Source organism: Eubalaena glacialis, chromosome 17 (genome assembly GCF_028564815.1).
Source record: "Eubalaena glacialis isolate mEubGla1 chromosome 17, mEubGla1.1.hap2.+ XY, whole genome shotgun sequence".
NCBI classification, from domain to species: Eukaryota; Metazoa; Chordata; class Mammalia; order Artiodactyla; family Balaenidae; genus Eubalaena; species Eubalaena glacialis.
The window spans coordinates 65,940,038-65,962,865 of record NC_083732.1 but is presented as its reverse complement, the minus strand read 5'-3'; the positions used below and the strand labels follow the sequence as shown (position 1 = coordinate 65,962,865).

The window sequence follows — 22,828 nt, the reverse complement described above, 5'->3', positions numbered from 1 at the left end:
ATTCCCAGAACTGAACTGAATTAAATTTACCACTGAAATTTTATTACTGCAAAGTTGTACCAGAAGGTTCTATCATAGCCATCTGTGCATTTCCCTAAAATGAAGTTTTCAAAGGATTCTTGATATAATCGAATAAACATAGAAATTATTTAAAGAGTTAAAAATACTTGAGGTACCTCCAGACTAACAGCATGTATATCAAATTTCAGATTGATTTGATTTAAAATGGCTAAGATATAAAACCATAAAAAATGTGAGTAAATGCTCTGCCTATCAAGACTTGTTATGTAATTACATGGTTTCAGTATGGTTCTTATTCATAGAAAACTATTATAAAGCATCATTTCTGCACAAATAACTCCACTAGTGGGGATTTTTAATATCTTGAAGATGAATATCCATGTCTCTAAATGTTAAGCCACTTGAATTAATAATTCAATCAAATTTACTTTTTATTAATCTAATGAATAAGTTCTGTGTTAATAATGAAATTTGAAAACCTTAAAATGTTTCTTTTTGGCTGATCTTCAAATAATAAAATAAAATAAGCAATAAAAACAGATGAACCAATTTGAAACTTTTTTTCCCATTCTTATTCTTTTCTAAAGACACATCTGGGTTTACCAACATATGTGTCAGGGCTCAACACAGAGGGATCTGCAACTGACTGAGGAATTAAGCACCATAGAAGCAAAACTTCAATCAGAAGCTTTGAGAAAAATTTAATGATAGTGATGCCATACAGTGGTTAGCTGTGAACCTAAAGACTAAAGGTTTTTTTAGTTAGTCATTACACTTCTTGGTGTACTCTACAGCAGGAAAAGGAAAAAATTACACTGGATTTAAAGTGTACTTATATTAAAAGATGGGTGTGTCATTTTCTGTTTCAAATCCTGGCATGGATGATTGTCCAAATTCATCACCTAAATTGCTGTTGTGAAAATCAGTATGGTGGTTATAATACATTTGAAACGTGGAAAGGAAACAAGTGATCCAAAGAATTCTCAGTAATTGAAAAGCCCTTGCAAGGCCGATCACTGGGCTGGCCTCGGAGTTCCTTGCAATTAACTGTTCCTACCACGGTCCATCCTTTTTCACACAGGAAATTACCAGCCAACAGAAATAACATGAAGGCCACACAAATGTAACCTAAAAGTCAGTGGGCAAACTATCTAAACTTGAAGTTAAAAGCAATCAGTTCCTTGTTGATTCCAGAATTTCCTCTGTAGAAATTTTCAGTTGAGATGGCTTTCAGGTAGATTTGGGTTTTCGGCCGACCTTCCTTCACTCTTGCCCTCTGTTGAAACCACATAGAAGCAGAAGGTGCACTTAGAGAAGGCCAAGGGCAGAGGATGCTATGACTGTGTGTAGCTTTGGATGTGTAAAGGACAGCTTTCCTTCAGCCTGAAAGGAGCACCTATCAAGTATGCCACCGGTGTTAGCCACTAACTACTTATTCCTATCATTTCCTCTCCCAGAAGTGTCCTTATCCATATCACTCCATTCTCCTCTCTCCTGCACAGTCATGGAGGTACAAATTATTATCATCTCTTAAAAGCAGCCTGTAGGAAAAGGAGAAACAATTTATTATTTAAAACATACACACGCACATATAGAACCATCAGCAATGCATGACTCTAATGATGCATATACAGGAGAGTTGGAGCTTTGTTCTACCTGACCTTGTGTCCTCAGGACATAGCAAGTATCTGGCTTCAGCTATTTCTCAAAAATAAGTGTGGGATGTAGGACTGGAAAATTAACTCTCTTGATTTTATTGTCTACAAACTCATTAGCCCTCTCTGACCAACTAAAGATAGATTTGTCAATCCAAATTTGTCAATCCAAATCCAAATTTGTCAATCCAAATCCAATTTGTCAAATCCAGATTGATAAATTTGTCAATCCAAAGCAATATTTTTTAAAAACTTTTTTTTCAAAAACAGGAGTGATGACTAGTGATAAAAATAATAGCAAGAGAGATTATTTTCAACTTTATTAATGTTTAGCTGCTCAAGACAGCACTGTCCTAGGTGCTTATTACTTAGACTATTTGATGACTGTTAAGAGACATGATTTCTGTCTTTAACATAGTAAAAAGGAGAATGACAGAATATTTTAAAACTCTGTTATACCTGATAAACTATGAATGAAATAAGATCTTTAGTGCCTTTCTTTCTCTTTAACAAGTTCATTTTTAAAAAGTGGGGCAGGGGAAACTTCTATTCTGCTTCCTTCGGCAGCAGACTGCTTCTCTGCACTTGACTGGGCTAAGGATGTTGGTGACTTCAGCCATACTCCATCCAGCCAGGTTCTCACTGTGGGTCAGGGCTCTCATCTGCGTTGTGATTTAGAGAGTTGTGGCATGGTCTACAATTCTGTGCTCACACAACTAAGGACATTGCCCACTTCTCCCACCTTCTCTGTTGCTTCCAGTAATTCCAAGTGCATCAAACATAAGGTTCTACAGTGCTTACCAAAGTGATACACTTTGTTTAGATGGGAGGTAACTTACTATGTGAAATATTTCTCACCTACCTCCCACTCTCCTCCCGCACACAGGCACGCCCCTATTGAATTCTAGGTGTGAACACCTAGACATTTCACTCTGACTCAACTTTCCATTCTCGTATTTGATAAGATTGGCACAAATAAAATACATGTGATTATACCCAACTATATGCTTTAAGCATATCTAAAATGTGCAATAAGTAGATTAAGGAGATATAAACAAAACCAACAAAATATTTTTCTCTTACAAAAGAAATACAATTGAATCCCCTTGATGGATAGCTAACTTGAGCGCCTACTACATACCTGGCATTGTTTTATTACATCCATTTGTCCACATTAATACTCACAGCAGCTCACACTTTAAAGATGAGGAAATTTAAGCATTGCCAGGTTAAGTAACTTGCCCAAAGTTGCACCCAGCAACTCAAGACAGAGACATGTTTTGAGTACAAGTTGTCTGACTCCTAAATCTGATTATTAACCCCCCCATGCCATACTGACTCCGAGTAAGTGAATCCAAAGGACTCCTGATGTATTTAAAATAAGATACGGTTTACGTAAAATATACCAGCCTTTATTGGAGCCTAATTGCTGCTTAAAGCAAGATACGCCTGTGGAAACCAGTCCTGTAATTTCAGGATTTTCCCTCGAACTAATGAAGGGCATTTTCTTTGCAACAGAATTAAGCACAAAGTTGTGCAAGGATTGAAGCGTTCTCTGAAACCAGGATTACACCCACTTTGGCATGCTGTGTCAAGCAGCCAGGGCATAAGGAAAGAAAAGCAGGCTGCAGTGAATGGTTATACATTCAGATTTGAGCCTCAGCCATATATGTGGGTCAGTTTCCAAATGGACATTTACATTGCCTTTATATGGATCAAACTGGTGTTTATTTGCAAAACGTGTTATTTAGATCTCGGAAAAGAAGACAGCATGGCCCCAGGGAAGTTTCACAATTATAACCTAACTAAGCTCCCCGACTTACCTCGGATAAAGGGGGCCCCCAGAGTGTTTGATAAACACAACCTCTAATAGTTCATTGATTTGGGGGAAACGGCAGTCTGTACTTTTGCAGTAGGTCCCAATTTGGACTTTGAGGGCCAACACCCAACTTTTGTGCTGCTCTTATTGAGACTGAGAAATTTATGATACATTCCTGGTCCTGATTTGGGGTGGGGGGAGTAAAGAAAAAAGGGGAGCCAGAGATTATCTTTGTGAAAAACTCTAGCTTTTATTACATCACCTAAAGTAGCCCAACCTGCTACACTAATGAAATTGTGTTCTTGGTTGAAAAGGACGATTGTTAGCCTGACTTTGTGCTCACTACAAACATTCCCCCAATCTTGTTAAATTATTGCTCTCATTTCAGATTTTTATGGCTAGGCAGCTTCCCAGTCCTCATTTCTTTACGTTTCATTCATTTTCTTTGTATTGATGATTAATGGAGGATGTTGAATGTTAGAGTGAGCAGGCATCAGCAATTGCAAGATCATAATTAGTTTAGCTGACGAGGGCCTCTGATAGCACTTGCATCTGGATGGAAAAATTACCCTATAGGGAACTGGCTGCTCACCAGGTCTTTTTAGTGATACATTGTGAAACACCCGATGAATCAAATGCCCTTTCAATGCCAAGAAAGTGTTCCAGTCTTGAAGCCAAAATTATGTCTGCAGAAAGCTTTCCATTTGAAATGTATCAGAGTACAATTATAACCATTGTATTTTCTTGGCAGGGATACCACTCGTCTACAGTATGGACTCAAGTTAAATAAATTGCCTAAATTTTATGAATCCCTGAAATTTTGACTTATGGTGTTTGTAATTTTAAATTTATAACAAAATTGGGCTCCAGCAAGACTTTTTCCACTCCTTATCTAACATGCATATTTTATCATTAAAGGCTTTACTTCCTAGAGAAAGGAGAGCAGAGTTGCAATTCAGGCTCTTTTTTTTTTTTTTTCCAGCAAAAGAGTTCCATTTCCTGCCTGTTAGTATTTGCGCCTAGGAACACAGCCTGACTTTTGTTTCAATGAGAAGTTTAATGGAATCATTACTTGATAGCAAGAATGGAACAAGCAATACTAATGATCTACTTTCAAATATTCTTGGATTATTTTTGAATCTGGTGATTAGAGAATTCAGCCCACTAAAATCAATTTGTGTTCAGAAATGCTTGTGATTTCCAAGTCTGAGTCAAATAAAATAAATAAATAGCCATTGATGGGACTATGTTGTCTGGCTTAAGTAGGCCCCTCATAAGGAGTCTCATCAGTAATACTGTACTTCTAGTTGGCAGAAGTTTCTACTATTCCTCTCAGCTTTGGGAGATAGAGGGTGTGTTCTCTTTCAGATTTTACAGTTGCAAACCAAAAATTAGAACTGAGTGTCTTACAGTCTCTTAATACTTACGTTACATGAATGACATCCAAAAAGACACACATCGGGTTTAATTGTAAGTGGTTTACATGCTGCATTTATTCCAAGCTTGACTACATTTTAAAGCTCAGGTAGCCTGTGCTCCTCCCTTTCCAGAGTATATTAAACATATTGCCAGGCTCTGTCTTTGGACTTTTGTTTTGACACTTTTAAAAGGTATATTTTAGGGTTCAGCATTTAGGAACCATCATTAAAGGCACAAAACCCAAAGTTCAAAAAGTTAAAGCTGTTTCTGTGAAAGGCCTTTGGTGTTGCACACACCTCATCCATCACTGCAGGGTTAATTATAATGAAAATCAGTGGTGCCTATTAAACACAATTGAACCTGACCTCATTATGGGCAGTGTGGTTTTATACTGTCATTGTTGCTAGTCTAAAGACAAAACTCCTGGGTTGATTTGGTCTAACTCCACTGATCATGTGACTCACCTCTGACCTTGTGTGTTTTTTTTTTCCCCATTTCAGAGGCGTAGAGGCTCGGGTGTTTTTTGTGCCAATTGCTTGACCACAAAGACCTCTCTCTGGCGAAAGAATGCAAATGGCGGATATGTATGCAATGCGTGTGGCCTCTACCAGAAGCTTCACTCGGTAAGAACTTGTTAGACTGTTTCAGGAAAAGCTTTATAAAGCACCCTGGTCTGTGGCGTGATAAGTTCCATTCCCTGGCTTGCAGTGCCTGCCCCTGCAGAGTTTAATGCAGTCTCTTTGAGTGCACATGTGATTTATGGTGGACCGGCCTTAGAGGTTATGGGGAGATACATTTGAGATCATTAGTAATGCATTATGCTTTTGATATAAAAGAGGAAAATGATTGATTTCTGGGAACGTCACATAACAGATAGTTGAACAAGTGGTTATCAGAATTCGGTGAAATTAATTTAGGTAGAGAGGAGAAACCTCAAAAATTCAGAAGTACATAAAAAGTTTAAAATAAAAAGGGGGACTCTCCCATGTTCATTATAAAATCTAGGGCAGGGGGAAAATGCTTATTTTCCAGTTTACCATTGGAATTTGCAAGTGTCATTTGGGGCCTGGAAGTTGGACACGTTCAGAAGAGTGGTTCTAAACTGGGACCCAGGATGCCAGTGCTCTACAGTGCTTCCAATGGTATCTGAGGTATCTGAGGGCTTGAAGAGCACACAGCAGAGCAAGATGCGAAGTGCTTTGTGTTTTAAGATCTCTGGCTGACTAATTTCTAGGGCTCTCTGAGGTACCTCAGTTATTGCTAACCAAATTTTAGGTGGACTCCTCTAATAACATTTAAACTCACAAATCTCCCATCTTTATATGCATTTGACTTCTTGAGGATATTTTTTTAGTTTAGATAGCTTATCTGCTGACCAGAGCTGCCTTTAAAAATAGGAATGCCGGGGCTTCCCTGGTGGCGCAGTGGTTGAGAGTCTGCCTGCCAATGCAGGGGACACGGGTTCGAGCCCTGGTCTGGGAAGATCCCACATGCCGCGGAGCAGCTAGGCCTGTGAGCCACAGCTACTGAGCCTGCGCGTCTGGAGCCTGTGCTCCGCAACAAGAGAGGCCGCGATAGTGAGAGGCCCGTGCACCGCGATGAGGAGTGGCCCCCACTTGCCGCAGCTAGAGAAAGCCCTCACACAGAAACGAAGACCCAACACAGCCATAAGTAAAAAAAAAAAAAAAATAGGAATGCCCCATGTAGTAAACAGAAATCTATTTCCCTCTGCCTTTTTCATTTTGTTTGGCATTTTACCACAGCTCTTAGCACCAGCCAATGAATAGATTACAGCTACGGAGAATATAATTTTAGACAAAATGTCCTCCTAAATGGACCATTGGAAGCACTCTTTTAAAAAATGCATGCTGCCAACAATGCTAATTAGTAGTAAACTGTAAAAACCTTAGTTATTAGCATGGAGCTAATAGAAGGATTCCCTCCCCCCCGAGACACACACACACCACCATCACCTTACTTTTTCTTAAACTTCACCACTTAAGCACAGCAATAAGCTTCCATTCAATGGGTACTGACATTAATAATTTTAATTGAACTCAGGCCAATCAAAGGCCAAAAATTAATTAAACTGCTGCTCTTCCAGGTTATGGTAATTTAACAACTGCGATATAAACTAAACTTTTTAACAATTATTTTAATACTCATCTCTCCAGAGATGACATGTTTTCAATTCTGAGGTTTTTTAAAATCACAAATTTAAACACATAAAAGTTATGCTCACATTTCATGTCAAAGACTGCCACAAAAATTATGAAAGTTTAAAAAAGGTATTAATGCATATTTCAGATTTCTTTAGAAGATAGAGATTAACTACTGCATTTTTTATATATATATATATATTTTTAAATCAATTTATTTAGTGTTGGCTGTGTTGGGTCTTCGTTTCTGTGCGAGGGCTTTCTCTAGTTGTGGCAAGCGGGGGCCACTCTTCATTGCGGTGCGCCGGCCTCTCACTATCGCGGCCTCTCTTGTTGCGGAGCACAGGCTCCAGACGCGCAGGCTCAGCAGTTGTGGCTCACGGGAGTAGCTGCTCCGCGGCATGTGGGACCTTCCCAGACCAGGGCTCGAACCCGTGTCCCCTGCATTAGCAGGCAGATTCTCAACCACTGCGCCACCAGGGAAGCCCCTGCATATTTTTATAATATGAATATGAGCTCTTTATAAACCTGAAATTCTGAACAAAGTAAATGAACATGGAATATCCAAGGGGATGTGGCATTTTCATTCTGAAATGAATAATTTGATTGTCAGTAACAAGTGTGTTATCCTTTTTTCTTCAAAATATCTTTGTGACAATAAAAACATTGCAAAAGGTTTTGTATTTTGTTTAACATATAAAAAGTACTCTCCTGCATTGAGGTGCATCCTTTCTAGGTATAATTCACAAGTTACGTATTGTTTATATTCATATTTTATGTAGAGATTACTTCCTGATTTCAGTAATCTTTTAGAAAAATCAGATTTTAGCCCATTTAAAGATTCTCCTAAATTTTTAATCTGTAAATATGCATTGATTTATTAAACATATTCTCTTGATTTTATAAATCAAAATTAGAGCTCCTACTGCAAGTAAAGTTTTTATTATAGTCTTACCTATGGATTTCAGTCATGTAATATAAACACCTGTTGACCATGTACATAAATACGAATCATATAATACTTAAGCTGAGTGAAAGTCAGCATTCTATTTAAGTACAGAGTAGACTGACAGATAGGATATTTGAACCGAGCCTGCAAATAAATTTAGATTGTCAACAGAAAACAAATGCTTCACCTGTTAACAAGTAAAATCTTCCATAGTGAGTACTTACATAATTAAAGGAGAAAAAAACGTGAGAGATTTTTTTAAAAACCTCTCACTGATAATGGCTTTGATTACCTGATATCTTTCCTTACAATTCTGTCAGTTTGTCTTTGATTATTTATGTTCTGATGTTTAATATTCTATATTCAGTCAGCTGGGGCTGGCATAACAAAATACCATAGACTGGGTGGCTTAAACAACAGACATTTATTTTCACACAGTTCTGGGGCTGGAAACCTGAGATTAGGGTGCCAGCCTGGGTATGTTCTGGTGAGAGCTCTCTTCCTGGCTTGTAGAAGGCTGCCTTCTCACTGTGTCCTCATTTAACCATATTTACCTCCTAAAGGCCTTATCTTCAGATACAGTCACATTGGGGTTAGAGCTTCAACCTATGAATTGTAGGGGGGGTGGGGAGAGGGGGACACAATTCAGACTGCAGCCATGTATCATTTTTCCACAGTTGTCATCAAAACCTATCTCCCATGTTACTATGTTGACATCTTGGTGCATGACTCAAAAGTTGAGAATATTTCAGAAAAATCACATTTCTTCAAGTAACTTTAAACGCCGTTCTTTCACGAAATAATGCAATTCCAAAATCTGTTGAGTTTGGAAAAGCTGTTTCCAAGTAGCTTAAAGTTTTTCAGTCCTCCCTGTAAAGATGGGCATGATTTAATTAGGGTAAAATAATGTGCCTTGGTTACTTCCTCTGATCCTGCTTAAGGCAAAAGGAGGAGATTTAGTAAATCTATAACGTAAAGCCTATCTTTGCTTTGAACTTAAGCATGGTTTATATTTGTGAGGAATTGTTAATGCATTTTAATGTGTTTTTTAATGTTTTCCTTTTGTGTATTGTGTGTGTGTTCCCCGCAGACTCCCAGGCCTTTAAACATCATTAAACAAAACAATGGTGAGCAGATTATTAGGAGAAGAACAAGAAAGCGCCTTAACCCAGAGGCACTTCAGGCCGAGCAGCTCAACAAACAACAGAGGGCCGGCAGTGAAGAGCAAGTCAACGGCAGCCCCTTAGAGAGGCGGTCAGAAGATCACTTAACTGAAGGTCACCAGAGAGAAATTCCGCTCCCCAGCCTGAGTAAATACGAAGCCCAGGGTTCATTGACTAAAAGCCATTCTGCTCAGCAGCCAGTCATGGTCAGCCAAACTCTGGATATTCACAAAAGGATGCAACCTTTGCACATTCAGATAAAAAGTCCTCAGGAAAGTACTGGAGACCCAGGAAATAGTTCATCCGTATCTGAAGGGAAAGGAAGTTCTGAGAGAGGCAGTCCCATAGAAAAGTACATGAGACCCGCGAAGCACCCAAATTATTCACCACCAGGCAGCCCTATTGAAAAGTACCAGTACCCCCTTTTTGGACTTCCCTTTGTACATAATGACTTCCAGAGTGAAGCTGATTGGCTGCGGTTCTGGAGTAAATATAAGCTCTCCGTTCCTGGGAATCCGCACTACTTGAGTCACGTGCCTGGCCTACCAAATCCTTGCCAAAACTATGTGCCTTACCCCACCTTCAATCTGCCTCCTCACTTTTCAGCTGTTGGATCAGACAATGACATTCCTCTAGATTTGGCGATCAAGCATTCCAGACCTGGGCCAACTGCAAACGGTGCCTCCAAGGAGAAAACGAAGGCACCATCAAATGTAAAAAATGAAGGTCCCTTGAATGTAGTAAAAACAGAGAAAGTTGATAGAAGTACTCAAGATGAACTTTCAACAAAATGTGTGCACTGTGGCATTGTCTTTCTGGATGAAGTGATGTATGCTTTGCATATGAGTTGCCATGGTGACAGTGGACCTTTCCAGTGCAGCATATGCCAGCATCTTTGCACGGACAAATATGACTTCACAACTCATATCCAGAGGGGCCTGCATAGGAACAATGCACAAGTGGAAAAAAATGGAAAACCTAAAGAGTAAAACCTTAGCACTTAGCACAATTAAATAGAAATAGGTTTTCTTGATGGGAATTCAATAGCTTGTAATGTCTTATGAAGACCTATTTAAAAAAAAATACTTCATAGAGCCTGCCTTATCCAACATGAAATTCCCTTCTTTTATTATTCTTTCTTTTGATGAGTAGGTTACCAAGATTAAAAAGTGAGACAAATGGTCAGTGAGAAAAAGATGGAAGATGGTATATGGTCCTGTTTAGAACCTAGTAGGTCAGAACCATCTTGGTGAATGTGTACTATGGAAACCATCCATAAGAAGTATCACCAGACTATAATTATTATGTTTGTAAAGAAAGAGATCAAAGCTGTCTAGAGTTTGTAAGGGTTTACATATTATGATCCTAAAGCAGTATTGGGCTGGCCATTGGCCCATTTGTTCAAAAACCATAAACTGTTGCCTCAATTTCGAAGTGTCTTGAAATCCTAGGCAGATGAGGAGAAATCTAATCTCCAGGGCAGTGAAAGGAAAATGGCACCTTCCTGGATGAGCATTCTCTCATTGATCATGTTTCGAATTTAGACCTAGCAATGCGAGCTGTGGTTAGGCTTGGGGAGAGAGTAGCGGGAAAAGTGACAATGATTTTGGCCAGCCCTGCCTGTACATACACATGCACACCCTCTCTGATATTTTTGTCCTTTAGATGTTCAAATACTCCTTTCAAAAATAGTCCTCTTGTTTGCAATTTAGGGTCATTTTGTCCAAATATATATGCATTTTTAAAAACAATGTCCTCAGTGCTTACGTAGTAATTTTATTTTAGCCAGATCTTTTCTTTCTTGTATGTGATGAACCAGTTTGGGTTTGTTTTTTAAGCTTCCTCTTGGTCACTAATCTCACTTGGCACGTTCTAACTAAAGGGATCCCCTCAGTTCAAAAGACTAGATGGATACAAAAGTTCAGACCATGGGCTTCATTGGTTTAGAACACATGGTATTTCTCCACAAGGTAACCTGCTGTATTTATTTATTTTCTTTTGGTTTAAGTATAATTTCCAAACTTTGTGGTCAGGCAGCGTCTAAAGTTACGTTACCACAGACTGACAGTTGGTATATGTACCAATCAATCCCTTCATTAGATTTATACAGGTTTAGTTAAGTAGCATTAAATAGGATTCTTAGAAGTTTGCTCTTCATAGTACTTTTAATACATAAGGCTTTGTAAAACTATCCATGAAGGGAAAGCCTCAGCATAACTGCTCAGGGAAATAGGGCTAAATAACTGAACATTAAATAATTGGTTAAAGGTGCTGTTAGTCGAGCCTCAATGCTTGCTACACAGATGTATGTACAAGGACTGACTTTAATAATTTGCATTATATTGTCCCAACCAGTAGTTTATTTTTTGCCACGGAGATGTAGAAGATATTACAAGCTACTGGATGCACTGTCAGATTAACTTATTTCATTAAAGAAGTTGGGAGAACAAATAGGAAAAAAAAAACCTTATTTTTCTAGTAAATATTAATGTATTACATTTCAAATAATGGTGCCTGACATATTGAATAATTATTTTCTACAGTGTACGTATGCAACAAAGATATTCCATCATGCATTAGAGTCAGTTCTGGCTCTGCCTAGCTGTTTACATTTGCAAATGTAGCAAACAAGGTAATGAAGCAACTATTTCTATTGCGGTAGATATCTTTTGTGTGTGTGTGTGTGTGTGTGTGTGTGTGTGCATTAAAGTTGTAAACGGTAACATGAAACAAATGAAAGTTCTTGATATAATGGTATGGAAAACAAGAAGGAAATGAAAATATTTTTATGCCTACTTAGGAAAAAAAGGGTAGCACTATTCATTCCAAGTACTTTTTTTTTTTTTAATTTTTAAGCTCTTAACTCACATTGTTATGCTTAAAGTGATAAACATATATCCTCTTTTTATTGCTTTGTCTATGTTTCAGATGAAACATTTCAGAAATTATTTTGATAAGTGCTGCTGGAATCTGCAGCACTGATGTTTTTATTGCATTCTGTAGTCGCATTTGCACTCCATTTTTACATTAATTCGCAGTTGCTTTGTATTGTTTTGTTTTGTTTGGGTTTTGTTTCTTTTTCACAGTGCCAGGTCTTCGTTTCTTTAAATGGATGGCAGGTAGAGTTCAACCAGTTTGTGACTGTTGTAGTGAATGAAGTTAAAAGTGTCTTTCTGATGTTGTGTTGTCATTTCCATTCTTGCATTTTCATTTTCATGTTAAAAAAAAAGAAAAGAGAGAGAGAGAAAGAAAGAAATCAGGACTAAGACTTCTGCTTCAGTTTCATTTTTAAAGGGTCCTATTCCAATCTTACCTGTCAAGTAGCTCTAATATAATTCATATAATATAATGAACTGAGATAGAGAGGTGGAATGAGGGGCTTGGACATTCAAATTATGTGATGCCATTTATCTTTCTTAGGAATTTTGATGAATGCATCTCAAAATGTACAGGCAGATTGGAGAGGTGGTGATTAAAGATCTAAACAAGAGGAGATTTCCCAAACAACAAAACTATATTTAATTTTTTTAGTGAAAGGACTAGAAACAAAGTGCACTGTGGCAATCTGCAAGTAACATGATATGTGGACTGCTCAAATCAGAAAATACCCGAAGTTTGGTTAACTTGGGCAATAGTACAGGTATGACTTTTTGGGCAAAACTACTCCTTAAGCAGTTTCTCCAGTGTGTCAGACACAAATAGGTTGTTCTTTTTTGGTATATATGTCTTTTTTTTAATCTGTTTTTTTGTTTTTGTTTTTATTTTTCTCAGACAGACAAGTAGTAATGGTTAGCAATGGAAATACATATCACTATTCTTGGAATATTTATGGTCAGTCTACTTTTGGTAGAATATTCTTAGATAGCATTGACACAATAGATCTTATTCCGTATTCCTTTATTATTGATTATTTTATTTTATTTTTTTCCCATATTTTGATGGGGAAGAGGTTGGGCTATTAAAAAAGATGAAAATTTATCACAACACTAAAATACCTCTTATTTTTTTGACTTATGAAAGCCTTTGTTCCAGCTCTCAAAATATATTACAAAACTGATTGGTTAGTATCTTTATTTTTATTTGGGTTTAAGATTTCTGAATCATTTTGTCTTAAATTATGATTTTAAATGAGCTATTTAGGTACTTAACTTTTTTTTTTTTTTTTTAGGACTTTCAAAATGACTTAGGAATTTCCCCTCTTGGAAAAGGCTTTCCCTATGATAAAAACTATATGCCAGCTAAAATTGTATGTCATTTAAAAACTGTAAGTCTTTTAAAAGTACATGTCCATATTCTGAATTGGGCTTTGGATCCAACTTTAGGCCAAAACCAGCTCATGCATTCTCATTCTCCTTTTTCTCACTCTTTCTCTCTTCACCTCTCACCCATATATTCATATTGTTGTTTGGGATAGAAAAATCATAAAGAGCCAGCCCACCTCAGAAGATTGTGGATTGAGAGACACTACATGACTCTTAAGTATATGAGAAAAGGATGGAGCTCTCACGGTTAACACGTTAATAACTCTGTAGTTCAAAAGGAAAAGAGTGTGCCCATTCTTTCTATATGACATATTGAGATGTTCTTTTAAAAAATCAACTTTTAAGATAGTGATGTTTTCTTCTAAACTGTTCTCTTTTAGTAAAGGTAGTTTTTAGAAAGCAAGCATGGGGATTTTTTCTAAGGTAACATTAATGAGAAGAAGAAAAAAAGTGATTATCTTTAACAGCTCTTTGTTGAAGCCTGTGGTAGCACATTATGTTTATGATTGCACATGTGCACATAATCTATGATGATCCAATGCAAATACAGCTCCAAAAATATTAAATGTATATGTTTTTTTAAAATGCCTGAGGATATATGTTTTTCTTAATTAATTGAAGAGTATCAGTACTGCTACTAAAATAATGATTAGCCTCCTCCTGTGTGGCTACAAAACATCACCAGGTGACCTGTCTTAAGACCTCTGAATTGCCTGCCTGTTTAGTAAGTGAACATGAACACAATTCTGGAGAGAAGATCTGACAACCCGCGGTGGAAGCATGAAGGAGCTGGTGGTCAGCTTCTGTGCCATATGCCAGCTTTTTGCCTAAAGTTTACTTTGAGCTCGCAGCTTCCTGTCTTTGGGTTGAGAGCCATGACAAAAAAAATGCAAGGCATCTTTGGTGAGTGAGTAGGTGAAAGCTTGCTGACTGTCCTAGATCACAGGAGAAAATGGAGGAATTGAAATCCAACCTGAATGTGAAACTAAAGATGCTAACCAAAGGTAGGTACTACTAAGTGGAATTCTATTAGCAGGCCACTGTAAATGAGAAGAGGATAGAAAGACATGCACCGGGACTTGGAAGGGCTGTGTTATTTTCCCAAAGAAAGACTTGGCCAAGGGCAGAAGGCATGGCTTCTTTGCAGTGCACTTCCTTTTGGTTTTCAGTTAGCGTTTCATAGACAGCGGACCCACGTGTTCCTGCTAGCGGTCAATGGTTTAGAAAACATCAACAGTTATCTGCAGTAATTAGGACCTATGGAAGATGCTAGGTTGAAGTGTGTCAAGTCAGGGATGAAGAAAATGTGAAATTCAACATTGGTCCACACATGGAAACTGGATAATGTATGCTCACATGTTGTTCTCTTGAAAAGTAGAGCTAGAAGCTTCACTCCGTCCTACACCAGAGAAAAGCAGGAGTAACTTTACAAGGAAATAACGTTTAGCCTTTCTTCATCAGAGAAAATGGTCCCTCAAGAGCCATGAGTCCCAAAACTGTATACTGATTTTTACCCCTGGTTTTTTTTTAATTGTATGACCTGCAACAAATCACTTTTTTCTTTTTGTGCCTCAGGTTCCTCACCTGTAAAATGGAAAAAAAATATATTAATAATAATAATAATAATAATAATAATAATAATGGTAATGTAGTACTTGTTTGTAAAGCACTTTGAGATCCTTGGTTGAAAGGCACCATGGGAGTGCCAAGTATTATTATATGGCCAAGGGGCTTATTTAAACTCTCAGTTCCCAAGGGCCAGGAAAGGTTGGGGTCATTTTTATTAAATATGAGCTGTAAATATCATAATTAGGCAGCCTATAGCGTTGACTATGAAGAGGCAAAACTATTACAAGGCTGATAAAACCATAGTTTCTTAATGGCTACCAACAGAGCAAGTATCACAATAAGAAATGCCAAATTTCTTTGGATGACAACATGAATAATTTGGGGGGGTGGGATGGGATGGGAAACATCTCAAAATGCCAATGTAAAATTCACCTACAGGAATATTCACCAGCAGAAAATGTCTTTCATATGGAATGATTTCATGTTGCTAAGAAAAAATTCAATTTGTAGTCCTGATTTGAATACTAGAATGTTGGCTATAATAGTTCTGTTCTTACAACACATGGAATTTTTTTTTTGTTTTATTTAATTTTGTTTTCATAGTGCATGTTCATTTCTACTCACAAACATGTTCTTGGTGTATTTCTTATGCAAACAATCTTCAGGCAGCAAAGATGTCTGTTACATCTAAACTTGAATAATAAAGTTTTACCACCAGTTATACATAATGGTGTTGGTATGTTTTATATGGATTCACTTTCATCCATGTAGCAATAGGAAATTCAGACCATTGTAACATATAGACAGGTTCTGATGAATTGAGACGGTGAAATCAAATCACCATTTTCAAAACAATATGACTAACACTGAAAAAGCCTGGATTCTCTCAACTTGTTTTGTTTTGCTTTGCTTTTTTTTTTTCCTTTAACCAATCAATCTCTTATTGATAGATTTTGTGTAAAAAAAAATTATACAAGTTTTCTTTAGGAAGATTAACAATAAAAATTGTGTTTATTTCAAAAACATTTATTGAGTATCACGTATTGAGTGTCGAGTATTGGGAAATGATTGTTACAATATGTTAAAAATCCTGCTTTTGAAGTCCAAGTTTGAATTCAATTTAGTATACCCACATGAATACGATGTGAAGATCTTGATAAATCATCTCAAGAAGTTTATGTTAATATATTACATGCCTTGTGTGTTGCCTTAAGATGAAATTAATCAGAGAGGTTTCCGGAAGGTTGATTTTGAAAGAGGGAAGAAGCAGAAGAAAACTAGGTAGGCAAAGAAGGCTCACCCAAATGTTTATGGCCAGAAGGAAAAACACAAAAAGGACAGGATGTAAAGTATATAACTCCTTGCTTCAGAAGATTTATTTTGAAAATTTCAAATTAATTAGTGTTTACCCTCCTAGCCCAATCTTCACTTCTCATTTTTGTGAACCCAAATTAACAAATCCTTTATTTTTTCTAGTTCTTTCTCTTTTCCCCTGTTTTGAAAACAGCAGAGTAAAGGCTTTGAGGGGCTGATCATAAAGGTAATAAGCTTGTTTCACAGCTGGAAGCAACATTCTCTAGATAAGAGTGTAATAAGAACGCTTAATGTGATTTGTTTTCCTTATATAGAATTTGATTCTTCTCTCAGGGAAGACTTTTCAGGTAAAGTTAAATACACTTTGTTCTCACCCAGGACTGTCAGAATCCCATTCAAGGAGAACTATGTGCCCATCAGCTCTTTACCATAGTTTGAGGGGAGGGAAGAAGAGTGAATCAGCGTGGACATCCCTCCCTCACATTTTGGTATCCCATATCCGGGCTGGGGTCAGAAACTCAGTGCACAAAAGGAGCAGGCAAGTGGCCTGTGTGGGTGAAGCCAGGAACTCTATATAAAGGTAGCCTTTCCTCAGCTCTAAGAATATCGCCAAGCTGACTTGTGTTCCCAGATTTGCAGTTTTCAAGAAAATCTGGACAAAGGAATTTTCTATGAAATCTAATTTTGAATGTCAGTGACTGACCTTTTTTTTTTTTTTTTTTTTTTTTAATACTGCAAGCCAAACAAAACACTTCTTCAGAATACATTCCACCCCTAGACAGGCGGAGTGTGAGCCCTGGAGCGTGAACAATAGTGAACGCTGGTAACTGGCAGGGAGGAAATTGGGCAAAAGGCTGAGGTTAGCTGTGGCTCCTCTGGGTTTTGTCTCAGGTCCCAGTGCATCACCAGCTCTGCCAGGAAACCCGAAAGCACTGTGGCAGCACCTGCCTGACTCTTTCGCAGCCAAATTTGCTTAAGACGAAAAACATTTGCACAGAAGAGAAAAAAGCCCTATTTTTTTTTAGCATACTGCTAATTACTTTGTACTTTTGTTCTCCATCTTTGTAACCCCAAGTACAAGTTTTCTTTCTTTTTTTTTTTTAACACACTGGTAGGAACAAAGAAATCTCAAAAACTATTCAAAGTTGCTAAAATTAATGTCCAGTAATGTCCAAGATGTCCTTATTTTCCTCTCCAGGTCATATTTTAGAGTAAAAATAACAGGGCTAGAAAAGTAAAGAGTAACAGTAGATAGGAAGGGAGGGGCTTTTTCATGTTATGTATAGTTGATCGTTTTCATGTTATGTAGAATTTCTTTAAATAAAAATAGGTAATTTGTATATGAAATCTTATTGTTAGATTTATAATGCTGTTCTCCAATATACTCAGGATGGCAGTTCTGAAAGCCATTTTTCATAAATGTAGTACAGTTGACCCTTGAACAACATGGATTTGAACTGCATGGGTTCACTTATATGTGGATTTTTTTTAATAGTAAATAACCATAGTACTACATGATCCATGGTTGGTTGAATCTGCGGAGGAAGAACCTCAGATATGAAGGGATCGTGGATGTGTTGGACCAACTATAAATTATGGGTGGATTTTCAACTGCACAGAGGGTCAGCGCCGTAAAACCCCAGTTGTTCAAGGGTCAATTGTATTTATATAAAATATTTTACGTGAGGTAACAACGCATTCACCCAACTTCCTGCTCAATAATTAATAAATATTAACTTTTTTCTTCAGGTAAGCAATAGAAACCAGGAGAGCAAGGATTATTAGAAGGTATAATAGAAATTCTTTAAATTATTTCCATAAATGGAACGTACATTTCCAAGTTAAAATTGCATAAGCACTAAGCTATAAGCAATTTCCCAGGAATATTTTTGAACTCAAAATCCACCAATACGTAACAGGCATTTTCTCAGAACTTGTACCATCTCTTACATGAAAGCAGTTTACACATCAGTCAGTTTTTATTTTGGGTTTTTTTCTTTTTTTTGGCCACGCCACATGGCCTGCAGGATCTTAGTTCCCTGACCAGGGATGGAACCCACGCTCCCTGCGGTGGAAGTTCAGAGTCTTAACCACTGGACCTCCAGGGAAGTGCCCATCAGTCAGTTTTTAGAGTTAGTGTAATATGCAAGCAATGGTATTTTCTTCAGAGCTTCAATTTCCTTAGATATTTTCTTTCTATATAGCATACATTACCTAATGAATTGATGTATCCTAAAAAGCATACAGTGAGTTTACAAAGCTCAATTTGATATCATGATGGTTTGTTCTCTATAATTTTATCTTTTATAATTGCCTTGATGATTTTTTTTTTTTCTCTAATGAAATGATCACTATCGTTGTTTTGCTGGTTGTTGGTGATGACATGCAGTACAAACCCAGGCTTCATGCATTCATTCAACAAATATTAATGGAGCTTTCCCTATGGACCAGGGATTATTCCAGACATTTGGACTATTTAAAAAAAAAAAAAAAAAGACCAAAACTCCTGTTTCTGCGGGAGGGAGAGAGACAAAAAACATACATATACAATAAACAAATTATAATATAAATAAAATTTTATGTTAGAAGGTAATAAATGCTCTAGAGAAAAAAGTAAAGCAGAATGAAAGGGAGATGAGTGGATAGTTGTCATGTTCATTAAGCTACACAACAGTTCAGCCCTCATTTGAGCCAAGACTTAAAGGAAGGACCAGTAGAATGAACAGCTGGTACAGCGGCCCTCAGGTGAGAGAGTATACCTGGTGAGTCTGAGGAAGAGCAAGGAGGCTATTGCGGTCCAGGCAGAGTAAGCTACGGGGAGAGTATTTAGAAATTCACTCAGAGACAAAAACACTGAGGTGGGAGGAAAGCAGATCATTTAGGACACCGTAAGCCACCTCGAGGATAGTGGCTTTCCTTCTGTATGAAGCAGGGACGTATTTTCGTGTTTCGAGCAGAGGAGTCTTACTTGATTTGTGTTTTAATGGGACTCTCCTGTGCTTGGCATAAATCAGGGGAGGTATTTATGGAATAAATCATAAAAGGAGAGAAACCAGGAGACAGGTTGGAAGCTAGTTCAGTAATTTCTGCAAGAGATGTAAGGGGCAGAAGAGCAGTTAAAATTCCAGAGATCGTTTGAGGACGTAGAACCAACTAGATTGCCTGGATGTAGCATGTGAGAGAAAGAGAAGAGTCAAGAAATAGGTTAAGATTTTTGGTCTGAGCCACTGGAAGAACAGATTTGATTGATCAAGTTGGGAGAGTGGAAGGAAAGAAGTTAAATTTAGGACAAACTAAAGTCTAAGATCCAAACAGAAAGGTCCAACAGACTATTAGGTCTATGAGTCTAGAGTTTGGAGTTGGAGAGGCATTAGCATATAGACGCTATTTAAAATCATGAGACTCACTGAGATAATCTAGGGAGTAAACAATTAGAGAAGAAAATATACCCAATACTTGTAATCAGGGAAAGGAGACACAGAAACTGAGGGAGGAGCCCCTGAGGTAAAAGGAAAATCCAGGTACCTTGGAAACCAAGGAAAACAAAAATGTATCATGAAGGAGGGAGTGACTGACCTTGGAAGATACTGCTGATAGGTCAAGTAGGATAAATACAGAGGATTGGCCATTAGCTTTAGCAACGTGAAGGCCACCAGCAGGCTGGGCTATATAATGTGCAGGGCCCAGAGCAAATTGTTCAAAATTTAAGAATTTCAGGATGGTGACATCAGAGCATTAAACGAAGCAGAGGGCCCTGGGCAGCTGCACTGGTTACATGCCCATGAAGCTGGCCCTGGTCGATGGTGACATTGACTGGAGCAGTTTATTTGGAGGGGTGGGTGTGACAGCCTGATAGAGTAAATGTAAGAGAATAGGAAGAGGTTTGGAGAACTGAGTGAGTGTAGAAACAATTTGGGGAGCTTTGCTGTAAAGAAGATCAGACAAAAAAAGGTGATAACTGACAGATGTTGAAATCAGTAGAAAGTTTTTTTTTTCTGTTTTAAGGTGGGCGAATTAAGAACATGTTCCTTTGCTAAGTGAAGGCTTATTCATCTTCAGCAGAGAGAGGAAAAAATAGTTCTTTAATAGGTGAGTAGGTGAAAGGAGATAGAATCTTATGCCCAAGTGGAGAGGATGGCTTTAGAAAAGAAAGGAATAATTCTCACCTTCATAGTCACAGTTGGCAAAGCAGACTATGTAGACCCCGATGTCGGTACATGTGTGGATGTGATTGTGGAGTCCCCGAAAGCTCGATTTTCTTGATGAAATGTTTTTCTTGTGGCACTGCTGTTCTTATTACTCGAGTCAGAACTCCAAAGCACTCCATTCAGAAACAAGGCAATTTATACATTAAATAAGCAAAGACAGTTTCCTTACATCCCAGTGGTGTTTTTGGATATTTGGGTAAAGTCAGAAAACTGTCACTTTACTGAAGATGGTATTTGAATCTCACTTCAAAAACTGTTCCTATAAAAGTTTCCCCCAACATATTGATTTTGTTTAGTTAGTTCAAAATATTATTTCTCATTTTCTTAATTCTACTTTTAAAAAGACAGCATGCACTTAGTTATGCTAATAAGGATCACCACAGGAAGTATAGCATTCTTAGTTTCTCTTAATACCATCTTATAAATTCCTGAAGATACCCCCAATAAAATGCAGGTTTTTACTAAGTTTTCCTTGTGACTGTGATTGATTTTTTGAGTGAATTAATTCATGTTTGTTGAGTACTGATTCTGGACCCAGAACTCTGCAAGACCAGTAAAAGACATAAAAGAGGTTTAAAATTGGTGCATACTTCTGAATTTTTCCACAAATGTACAGGCATACCTCAGAGATACTGCGGATTTGGTTCCAGACCACCTCAATAAAGTGAATATTGCGTAAATTGAGTCAGATGAGTTTTTTGTTTCCTGGTGCATGTAAAAGTTATGTGTATACTATTCTGTAGTCTAAGTGTGCAATAAATTATGCCTAAAAAAACAAGGTACAGGGCTTCCCTGGTGGCGCAGTGGTTGAGAATCTGCCTGCTAATGCAGGGGACATGGGTTCGAGCCCTGGTCTGGGAAGATCCCACATGCCGCGGAGCAACTAGGCCCGTGAGCCACAACTACTGAGCCTGCGCGTCTGGAGCCTGTGCTCGCAGCAGGAGAGGCCGCGATAGTGAGAGGCCCGCGCACCGCGATGAAGAGTGGCCCCCGCTTGCCACAACTAGAGAAAGCCCTGGCACAGAAATGAAGACCCAACACAGACACAAATAAATAAATAATTAAATAATTAAAAAAAAAAAAAAAAAAAACAAGGTACATACCTTAATTAATACTTTATTGCTAAAAAATGCTGTCATCTGAACTTTCAGCAAGTCATAATCTTTTTGCAATACAACATCAAAGATCACTGATCACACAGATCACCTTAACAAATATAATCATAATGAAAAAGTTTAAAATACTGCAAGAGTTACCAAAGTGTGACTCAGAGACACGAAGTGACCAAACGCTGTTGGAAAAATGGTGCCAATAGAGTTGGTCTTAGCAGGGTTGCCACAAAACTTCAGTTTGCGAAAGACACAATATCTGCCAAGCACAATAAAGCAAAGGGCAATAAAACGAGGTATGCCTGTACAGCGATTAAGTTTTAAGATTGCTTCATTATAAATCTTTTCTCATGTGGGAGTATTTTCTGAACTTTAGTTGTTGCATTTCATTTCATTGTTGATTTTAATATCCTTGACAAAAAGTCTTCCCATTATCTTAATAAAATTTTATTGAAATTTTAGGAGAAACTCATCTATTATTATTTCCTCTATGACTTTTAAAAATGAGATAATATATTTGGTGGAAAGGCTTTGCTATTTGATAACAGTACAACTTTCATGTAACTTCTTAGTTAACGGTGTAACTTCTAAGAAAGCGCTTCAGGATTGATATCTTACCTTAGATATCTAATAGGGTAAAAATCAAAACTTGAAAACTGAAATCAAGTGATGACCCACAGATGTTTTAAACAATGAAATTGGTTTCGTTTTTCCTACAATGTATAGCTCTTTAACTTGTAATCCCGCAATCAGGCAGTGCAATTTTATCGATGAGTTTTCCTTGCCAAACAGCAGCTGTCTGTGCTCTGTAATCCAGCAATCACACTTCCTGCGTGCAAGCAAACTTTAAGCTAAAGCAAGCCGCTCCATAGGCAATGGTAAGTCTTTACCATCATTGGAGAGCATGATTACAGTAGGTTGCCTGATCCCCTTACATGACTGACCAATGATGGCAATTTCAATATTCTCAAATGCAGTGGAAAATCTTTTTTTCTGAATGGATGCCAGCTGGCCCTGATTTCCCAGAAAGTCTTACATTTAAAGACCACAGTTAAGCTTTCCTTGATATGTTTGGTTGAAGCTGTCCACAGCAAAAGCATGGGGAAGCCTTTCTCACTTGATGCTTTTGTGTCCTTGGCCATCTATGCTCCTGTCAAATACTATCACCTTACTAGCATCTT

The 22,828-nt window shown here is 37.7% G+C and overlaps 1 protein-coding gene across 2 annotated transcripts in view; it reads left to right on the top strand.

Moving 5' to 3' along the window:
* The window catches only part of TRPS1 (transcriptional repressor GATA binding 1), a 250,813-nt gene extending 240,512 nt beyond the window's left edge, over positions 1-10,301 (top strand). For both annotated transcript variants that reach the window (XM_061171547.1, XM_061171545.1), the window contains exons 5-6: positions 5,415-5,537; positions 9,113-10,301. In XM_061171547.1, the coding sequence (XP_061027530.1) occupies positions 5,415-5,537; positions 9,113-10,174 (1,185 nt within the window). In that variant the 3' untranslated portion in view covers positions 10,175-10,301. The remainder of the gene's footprint in view (positions 1-5,414; positions 5,538-9,112) is intronic.
* The last annotated feature ends 12,527 nt before the right edge of the window (positions 10,302-22,828 follow it).